This window comes from Galdieria sulphuraria (assembly GCF_000341285.1).
Source record: "Galdieria sulphuraria unplaced genomic scaffold scaf_98, whole genome shotgun sequence".
Lineage (NCBI taxonomy): Eukaryota > Rhodophyta > Bangiophyceae > Galdieriales > Galdieriaceae > Galdieria > Galdieria sulphuraria.
In genome coordinates, this window is record NW_005178377.1 from 1,438 (window position 1) to 10,436 (window position 8,999).

Here is an 8,999-nt window from a genome sequence, read left to right on the forward strand (position 1 = left end):
CCTTGAAAAACCTCACAATCATCCAATGAAATATATGAGACATGTTGAAGAGAAGCATTCTTCATGCAATCATGATCCGTTGTATTGAAATCAAACAACCTAACCATATTACATATCTATATTCATCAAAAACAAAAATCTTTTGATCACTTGACATTCTCCACCCTCTTTTTCTGTTTCTCATGGACCTTAAAGAGATTTTACAGTATCTTGGAAATATACAAAGATTTCTTTTAAGCTATTGGATCTTCAAAGAAGAATCTCATGAGATTGAGGGTTGACAGCATATCTTTATCGAGACTTTTCTCATAGGAAGAATTGCACTCATTGACAAAATACTATCTTCTCAACAACTAGAAATGCTCAATATTTTATCAACTAGAAGCACTTTGAGAAACTTGGTAAGAGTGAAAACTATCTGTGCAAATCTTTCAAAAGTTGAAAAATTGTCTTCTTCTTCATTTTACTCTGTATTACCAATAACCGAGGCAAAGGTTTGATTTCATAACTCTAGTGCAAATTGGACAAATGCTTTCCATTCTGTTAAAATTTGTGTTCTAGTTGCAACCAACGTTACTAGAAAAAACTTTAATTGACATTCTATTTTCAAAGTTGTCACAGAATGAACAGCGTTGAAAGAGAAGGTCACGAAATTTTTGAAGTGTGCACTGTGTGCTTTATACAAATTACCCAAATCCTCAAAAGACTCTGAATTCAAATTGCCTTTTCAAGTGCCACATTTTTTTTAGTTATCAGGTAAATGAAGATGAAATCAAAAGTCCAAGTTAGTTCAATCTTGTAAGTTTATCAGCAAGTTTTCTTCGATTTATCCAATTCGGTTCAATGAAAGACAATAAAATTTTATACAAGGATGGCAATCGCAAAAATCGTACTATTTAAAGCACTTGAAAGATCAAGGTATTCATCTTGAGAAATTGCCTATCAATGGCTATAATGTATTTCCCTTGTGAACGTTTGATTGTTAAGAATCATTCGAATCTGAAGAAAAGTTCTACAATTGCCAAACAAGCTTGCGTGATCGAGGTTCTTCTCTATTGCAAGTGTGGCTTGGCTGATGCTTTTTTTCATGAAAATTTTCCACATATGTTCCATTGAAATAGTTTAATTGATTTTGTGTCCCCTCAGTTGTAATACTTTGGAACCTTGGACTGTGTATGTCTCACTGTCCAATCATTAGCCTCGAGTTACTTGAGAAAATCTTAAACACGAGAACCCATTTGAGATAAGAAGTTCTTTTATTAAAAGTTGAAGTAGTTTTGATTTTGAAGAGCAGTTCTTTGGTTGTAAAGTCAATAGCTATCAAAGTCGGTTGAACTTCTTTTGATTCATGAGTCGTTCCTTACTGTCTTGGAAGAGGTTGAGAAGATATTACGTTGGAAATATTTCATGAGAATCCTTTTTTTTATGTTATTGATGTCTCCCAAGCATGATTGACGACATTTTTATCAAAGTTGTACAAGTGGACTGAATTCATTGACCTGCTCTGCTTAACCTTACTCCTGTCAGCGACTAACTGCAATTTCCTCGAAGCAAACAAAGATTTGTAGTGATTGCAGTTGCTACCTTTGACAAACACTCCAAACCATACCCAAAAGAAGTGAAACCAATATTTATTCCCAAGTCAACTTTTTCAAAGTCGCTCCAATTTTTTTTAAAAAAAAAATTACTATAAACAAAAGGCAACTTATGCCGTGCTACAAATTTGCAGAAAAACCATTCCATCAGCAGTGTTTAGAAAAGAAAAGCGTACAGAGTCAAGTTGAAAAGGACCAACAGTAGAACAAGACTCAGAGCTATTGGAAGTAGCTGTCACTTGGATACCTTGGCGAAAGAAACTACCAGAAAGTGAACCAAAGTCTCCTCCATTGGAACTAGAACCTTGACTTTGAACACTGCCTTCTGCCTGATCCAAAATACTTTGCGCTTGGCTCAAAGCACTGACGGAGCCTGACCCTGTACTTGAACCTAGTGCTTGAGACTTGGCACCGCCACCCAACTGACTGGAAGCAGCATTAGCTCCTGCACTAGAAGAACCACCATCACTTGAAGATGCGGTGGCACTGGAATCCACACTTGCTTGAAACAAAGGCTTTGCACAAGTTAAACTCGTACATATACATTGATCCGATACATTCCAGTAACATTTACAAACATCGTTCTCAATGTGAGCACAAGGTAAACACTTTTCTTTGTACTGCCAAACACAGCTCAAGTTTGTAGAAGCTTTGGCAGTTCCTTGTGCTGCTGCTGAACCACTAGAGCCACTTTTAGCACTGGCATTTGTACTACTTGTCACTCCGCTAGGTCCAGAAGTGCTACTTGAGGAGTCTTTTGCTGCAGCGTTGCCACTTGTTCCTGTAGTGCTTTCTGAACTTGTATTAGGAGTATCACTATCAGAAGCAGAAACCCCTTGTCCACTTCCAAAAGAGGAAGATGAAGTAGTGGTTTGTGAACCTTGAAAGTTCACTCCACTAATATTCTTATCAAAACTGGTTGAACCACTTGAACTTATTGCAACACCATCTTGACTGGAAGACGCACTAGAACCAGCTGCTGTTGAACTCTTACCATTGTTACCTGCTGTAATACCTTTGGCGTCGGCAGAGCCTACAGAAGAAGATATGGATGAACTAGAGGTGCCTTAAGAAGTAGTAGAGCTGGAATCTTCAGAAGCAGCAGAACCATTTCCAGTAGAATCGACTTGGGAGTTGGATGCGGAGGATTGCTTTCCATCAGTTGAAGAGGAGAATCCTGAAGCTTCTCCATTTCCAGAGGAAAAGGAAGAAGAAAATGTATTTGTATCTGCCATTGCAAAACTAACTGCTAATGCTATTACAAGTATAACAGTGACATATAAACAAAGATATCTCTTCATGTTTGTCAAAAAAATATTGGAGACACGAAAAAGAAGAATAGCAATATACACTTAAAATTTTTATTTCATAAAGCTATTTAAAGCATCGATGCTGACGTTTCATTTGATTAGACGTAATCTGGATAATCACAGAATTGTTACTAATTTTGGAAATTCAATGCCGCTTGCATCCACTTGGCAGACAAGTAGGCGATGGGTCCCATGACAATTACATGTTTCTAAATGCAGTCACAGCGAAAAGGAGGAAATGCCGAGGTCACCGTATTCTCCTATTATTTGCAAAATTTATTGCGATCAGTTGATACTCGAAATATACCTTTTTATAGTATCAATAACGGAAGATGGCTATTTAGCAAGAAAAAATTCATACTTCTTATATATTATAGAAACGTTTCTAGTATATCATGACGAAATTTCTATTCAAAAAAAAGTAGTTTATCCATGTTATAAACTTTGGAATGGCTTTTAGTAAGGTTCAAGTTACTTTTGAATGGACGTTGTACAGAACTTCTTTCTCAAATGATATAATGAGAAACGCTTTGGTTATATAACAAAATTGCAACTTGTGTTTGTATAAAAAACTATTCACATTACAATATTTACTGTTTCTCACACTGGATTCTTTTCTTTGCAATTACTTGTATGAAATAATGTCCATTTGTATAAATAGTATTTAACAACTCTTCCACATACGAACGGCCATACTAGTGGCACATGCGCCTGAACCCATTTCGAATTCAGAAGCTAAGCGCCCTCAGGCTTGGTTAGTACTGAGGTGAGGGATCACTCGGGAACCCAAGTGCCGTACGTTTTTTTATACTGCTTTTTAGGATTCTATGAAAAGAGAAGCCAAGTGTAAAGAGAAATAGGTGTTTTTAAATTTTTGTTATTATAGAATACAAAAGGAATCAATGTTGGCCAAGGAAACTGATTGTGAAGAAACGACAACAAAACACATACTTGTCGATGCAAGTGCAAAAGCAAGTTGAGTTTAACCAGCATTTTTCTTTCGAGTTTAGAAATCTTGAGGATTCCATAAAGCTTGGTCACAAATTGTGTCCTAACAGTATATTCTCTTTTAATTCTGGTGATAGAGCCTCAAGAAAGAACTAGAATTCAGCAACCAATTCCTTAACGACTTTAAGTAAAAAGGAATCGTCTTCAATTGCAAGAAGTTCCTTGGTCGATTTGAGGACCTTTATTCTTGTTGAGTCACATGTCTCTGCTAGTCAAACTCTTGTGTTCACTTTTGACTAGAATAATAATATTAGATGCAGTGAAACTTCGCAAAGGTTGCCTGTCATAACAGTAGCGCAATTCATCGACAAGGTTGTTGTATTGAGTTGAAAGTGGTGCCTTGAAAGTAAATTCAAGTATTCCACCGTGCAGAGCAAAGTTGTCTGTCAAAGGTTCTCATTATATCATATCACGTACTACTCGAAGAATCCCTTATAGTCCCGTCTATGGAAGACTTTTTTGTCAAGGCTGTTCAACAATAGCTGAGCAAGGATTCAATTACATTGACTATCACTAGTCTTTGAAACTTTTACCACTTACGTCCCCTTGAGGCAGTTTTACTAGATATTATAGTTGGCCTTGGACTCTTCTGCTTCTCAATTGTCAAGGCCATTTTTGAATACATTTCCCTCTTCAAACTCATCAGAAGAATCGGTGTTTGCTGTGGCTTTCAAATTGTGATTCAAAACGCATGACGGTCTCAAGAGTGTTGCTATCTAGAATGCATAGGAAGGTTCGAATAAGGCATTGATCGAGAGAGAATCTTTATTCTTCTATAGTCTCCCTGAACCAACATGTCATTTTTACTCAGTACTGCATTTATTTATTTATAGATAATCTGTCATTTTTTTTTATAAACATAACATGGTCCTCATATATATATGATGCAACAATAATTCTTCCATCCAAATTCTCAACTTTTCAAACATCATTCACGAGACTATGATGACTTGCTAACTTTGCAACAAAAAATAAAAACCATTGGATACATTCATAAGAATATGCAGATTCTAAAATTTGAAAGAAAAAGTAAACTTGAGAAGATTTCCAGAAGGGAACAGGCCACATATACTTCGATTTCACATTACTCTCTCGTCAGGTATGTGTCCTTGGCATTGCTAGATACAAGTAGAAGTTACTCGACGCATATTTGCAATAAATAGTGAAAAAACTACAAATTCTAGGTATAATAACGACGAAGTAGTTTCTGGATCATTCCTTGCATAGAAACCACAAGCAGATCAAGCAAATTCTTAGTCAATGAAACTTTTGTTCTCAACTTGCTCGTTCAAGTATTCAAAAGCTGACCAATTTGCATAAGTGACAAGCTTGTGTCTTTACGTGCCAGCCAAACAACAATGAGTTCGAAGATTGAGTGCACACATCCTCTCTTTTTAGTTAAACTCAACCAGCGTTTTTCAACACAAAAAACATAGTTTTATTCGTCCGTTTTCATGGAAAATATAAAAGCTTACAAACAGAGATAAGCTTTGTTGTTGTAAGCTTCAATTAGAATAAAAGCACAAAGAACTCTCTCATTTTCTCTCTCTCTCTCCCTCTACCACCTTCCACTCTATGTTCTAAAAAGAATGTCCCTCAATAACACAAATTTGAAAGCAGCTGATTATTCTTTCATTTCTGTGTTTTCTTTCAATAATACTGCAGCTCTTAGAATTTTTTGAATGTATTGCTCTGGTATACCCATCAACTCTAGTGACTTTCTTCGAATCACTTGAGGATTATCTCCAAATATACGAGGAAATGTCAAAGCATAACGAGTGGCAACTTCTTCCGGTAATAACGCAGACTTGCAAAGAAACTCTTTCCAGTCAAAATGTGTATTTATACCACTCGATACTTGTTCTCTTCTTGTTTTATCTTTTTCCAGTTGTATAGAACTTTGAAAACCTTCCATTCGCATACGATTCTCCTCATTTATTCTCCGTCCCATATGTTGAGCCACTCTTGAAATAACATTTGATTGCTCAGCTTCCAAAGATGAAACATATTCATTGGACATCGACTCAAAGACAGTTTTGCACCATACTGAAAAGTCTTTACTGAACTCTTCTCGGTTTGCTTTCCCAATTTTCCTCAAAATATCGACATTATCTATTCCCAAAAATCGTTCAAGGTTCCTTTGGGAAACAACTATCAATTGCATACATGATCGACTACTTTCATTCAAAGTTGACCCAGTAGCAGAATGTTCAGTTACCAAATAACTTGCATCCTCAACAATATTTTGTTCTTCAACAGAGAAACCTACAGATCGATCATATCGAGTACAAACTACCACCACAAACTGAAAACAAAGTTGAACAGATGAAGGAGATCCGTCATTCAAAACGGAAATAACTTCTTGGAAAAATTGTTTTGCTTCCTTCTCAATATCTCTCTTCGAAAATTCAGTTTTGTGATAAAATGTAAATGAAAATCCAACAACATAACGTGTTTGTCCATTATGGAATACAACATATGCATCAGGACCACTCGAATTGCCATCTTTTGGAACAAAAATACCACAACGTTGTAAATATTTTCCATAATGGTCAGAAAATGAATCAGAGACATCTCTCAAGATGGGTATATCATAACATATTGTTGATTCCATAGAATAAGAAACATTGTCCTGTTCAATAAAAGAACCCTGGAAAATTCCTGGAATAGCAGAATGTACAATAGGCGAGGAATTAGAATGAAGAAAAGTTAATAAGCGAAAGCAAAAGATCTTCATAAATACAAATTCAAAGAAGACTCCTTTTGCTGTTGAAGTGTCGGGAATATAACTAAACGGAGATAAAGGAAAGAGTTCAGTAGCCTCACGGAAAAAGTTATAGTTGCTATGAGCTCGCAATATAAATTCACAACAACCAATCTTGAACTTTGTGCCCAAATCAATCCCGTCAGTTTCACAAATTTCAGAATAAAACCCAAAAGTTGCAACCAAGTCCATCAAATAAGTTCTCGTTCCACATAGAGTAGTTGCAAATCCGATTGGGAAAATCGTTCCGAGTTGATAACTCAAAAGGACAAATTGATATCGAAGAAGGGTTGCGGAATCTAGTATCTCCGGAATAATAAAAGTTCCCGACTCATTTAGTATATCTTCAAAGACACTATCTAATAAAAATTCCATATTGTCATCGTTGATAGCAGGTTGAGATAAGTTTGCAACTTTCTCTACTAGGGCTAATAAAGTATTCCTTACAATCAACGGAATACCTCCTGTCTTCCTTTTCAACAATTCTACGAATCGATGTCGTAAATCATCTGACGGCAATAACCAGTCCTTCAAGGACTTTCCATCATAAGTTGCCAGCTCAATATATTCGTTAATATCATGGAGATTAAAGGGATTCAACCGCAACATACGGAGACTCACTCTACTGGAGCGAGTATCAGACAAGGGGGCTGAGATTTCAGCAGTTCGACCTGCCAAATAGACAATTACCTTCCCTGTAATCAAAAAACTACGCAGAATGCGGAAGAAATTCCGAAAAGGTACATATTTTGGGTCAGACTCGACAAACTGTTTCATGGTAAGTTCACTATAGTATTTGGTGAGGTCACTCAGATGACTAAGTTCGTCTATCATCAAAAATAAATATTGTTTCTCAAATTGTTCGAGAAGATAATCAATAGCTCCTACAGTATCGAATTTCTTTACCATCCTCTGAGCCATCTGAAGAGCGTCCGTATCTTTACCATTTTGTCGGTAAGCGTTCAAAATTATATTATACATCAAAGCCTCTAGAAACCTTGGAAAAGGAGCACGAGAAAAGCTCTCTTCTAATTGAAAGTAAACTGACAAAGTGTTTTCCGCAAAGTGTTTCCAAGAAAAAATTTTCAAATCAACTTTTCCCGATGAGCTCTTGTTGAAAACCTCCGTCTTCGTCTGCTCTTCTTCTTCGTCGGCGAATTTTTTTAGAAACTCTAAAAAATTTTCACCAACAAAACTCTTGCCAGCCCCAAAGATGTGAGGGGAGAAACAAGCTGCAGGACGTGGAGTATTCAAGTCTCCCCTAACTCGAGGAAACTGGTAGTAATAAGTTCGAAGAATAGAATAAACATCTTCTTTTCTATCTATCAACGGTTCATTCAAACTCATTTTACACGCCGACGCCAATCCGAAATCAATTCACAACTAATGAATAAGTCAATCAACGACCAAAACTTTCAAAGAAGCTAAGAACAAAACACTTGGAGGAGGAGAAAGGAGTTGGAAGAGAGTGTATGTTTTATTGTTCGAGCGATTGCTTTATTTGGTGATTGGTAGAACTGATCTCTTTGACACTTCTAGACTCACAATGACAATAGAGAGAAAGCCGGAATATTTTCTTGCTTGTCATAACTAGAAACTTTCTTTTACTATAGACAAGAAATAGGTTTCTATGAGTTTTTGTGGTGAATTAGATTGATTGGTACTCTTTCTATGGCTTGTATACTGTAAGAGAGTTTTTCTACTATCTTCCACACCATCTTACACGCAAACTCCTATATACATGTCTCATAGCTTTTTGTAAGTTACAGACGAAATACAGTGGGAAACAGAGAATTGCAGTGAATGGGAAGTCTATTCGTGTGGAACTGGTCGTAGCACAGTTTATAAATACAAAAGTGTCTAAATGAGTTTGGAGAAGAGTATTATGTAGACTGTCATACTGACTTATCATTAAATACAAGCTGTTATGGATGTAATAGCTACACAAGTTGTCTATCCTTTGTTCGACTTTTACCAAGTTGTGAATATGTGGTATATAAAAATATCAATTGAGGCTTCAAATGTAGTCACTATAACCGTTCATTTTCTGCACATCGATGCTGAAAAAAGAGTAAAAGACAGAGCCAAAAAATTGTTTTACTAAAGAAGTCGTCTTTTATACTTGAGTCAAGGTCGAGTAGTGTACCAACTTGAAAGCTTCAGCAATTCTCCAACTGAAAGCCACTCCATATTGAAGAACTTTTACCCAACACGACTCTTATGTTGGCTGAAATACGTTGTAGTTCCTAAGTTATCGGTCAAGTGATTGTTGTGTACAAACAACCTTTTTCGTTTCAGTCTTTGAAAATTATAGTAAAAAAG

The 8,999-nt window shown here is 36.2% G+C and overlaps 3 protein-coding genes and 1 non-coding gene across 4 annotated transcripts; 2 read left to right on the forward strand and 2 right to left on the reverse strand.

Moving 5' to 3' along the window:
• Positions 1-1,615: 1,615 nt before the first annotated feature.
• On the reverse strand, positions 1,616-2,933 carry Gasu_61630 (uncharacterized protein). The gene is made up of 2 exons (XM_005702653.1): positions 2,704-2,933; positions 1,616-2,661 (listed from the first exon to the last, which is right to left on the reverse strand). Exons 1-2 carry the CDS (start codon positions 2,894-2,896, stop codon positions 1,706-1,708), a joined length of 1,149 nt encoding a protein of 382 aa, XP_005702710.1. The 5' UTR covers positions 2,897-2,933; the 3' UTR covers positions 1,616-1,705.
• A 658-nt stretch (positions 2,934-3,591) lies between these two features.
• Positions 3,592-3,707, forward strand: Gasu_nc0093. The gene has a single exon (XR_009833497.1). It is a non-coding gene; the product is annotated as a 5S ribosomal RNA (ribosomal RNA).
• A 36-nt stretch (positions 3,708-3,743) lies between these two features.
• Positions 3,744-4,786, forward strand: Gasu_61640 (uncharacterized protein). The gene is made up of 2 exons (XM_005702654.1): positions 3,744-3,962; positions 4,017-4,786. The coding sequence occupies exons 1-2, from the start codon at positions 3,863-3,865 to the stop codon at positions 4,151-4,153; spliced, it is 237 nt and encodes a 78-aa protein (XP_005702711.1). The 5' UTR covers positions 3,744-3,862; the 3' UTR covers positions 4,154-4,786.
• Positions 4,787-5,335: 549 nt separating this feature from the next.
• Positions 5,336-8,123, reverse strand: Gasu_61650 (archaeal ATPase). Its single transcript, XM_005702655.1, has one exon. The coding sequence runs from the start codon at positions 8,022-8,024 to the stop codon at positions 5,538-5,540; it is 2,487 nt and encodes an 828-aa protein (XP_005702712.1). The 5' UTR covers positions 8,025-8,123; the 3' UTR covers positions 5,336-5,537.
• Positions 8,124-8,999: the final 876 nt, after the last annotated feature.

Bases quoted from the DNA above. Each gene is read 5' to 3' on its own strand.
- Gasu_61630 (XM_005702653.1), bottom strand. From the start codon at position 2,896: ATGAAGAGATATCTTTGTTTATATGTCACTGTTATACTTGTAATAGCA. The intron at 2,662-2,703 runs GTTCTGCTGCTT...CTACTTCTTAAG, and splicing joins AGTCGATTCTACTGGAAATG to GCACCTCTAGTTCATCCATA.
- Gasu_61640 (XM_005702654.1), top strand. From the start codon at position 3,863: ATGCAAGTGCAAAAGCAAGTTGAGTTTAACCAGCATTTTTCTTTCGAG. The intron at 3,963-4,016 runs GTATATTCTCTT...ACTAGAATTCAG, and splicing joins TCACAAATTGTGTCCTAACA to CAACCAATTCCTTAACGACT.
- Gasu_61650 (XM_005702655.1), bottom strand. From the start codon at position 8,024: ATGAGTTTGAATGAACCGTTGATAGATAGAAAAGAAGATGTTTATTCT.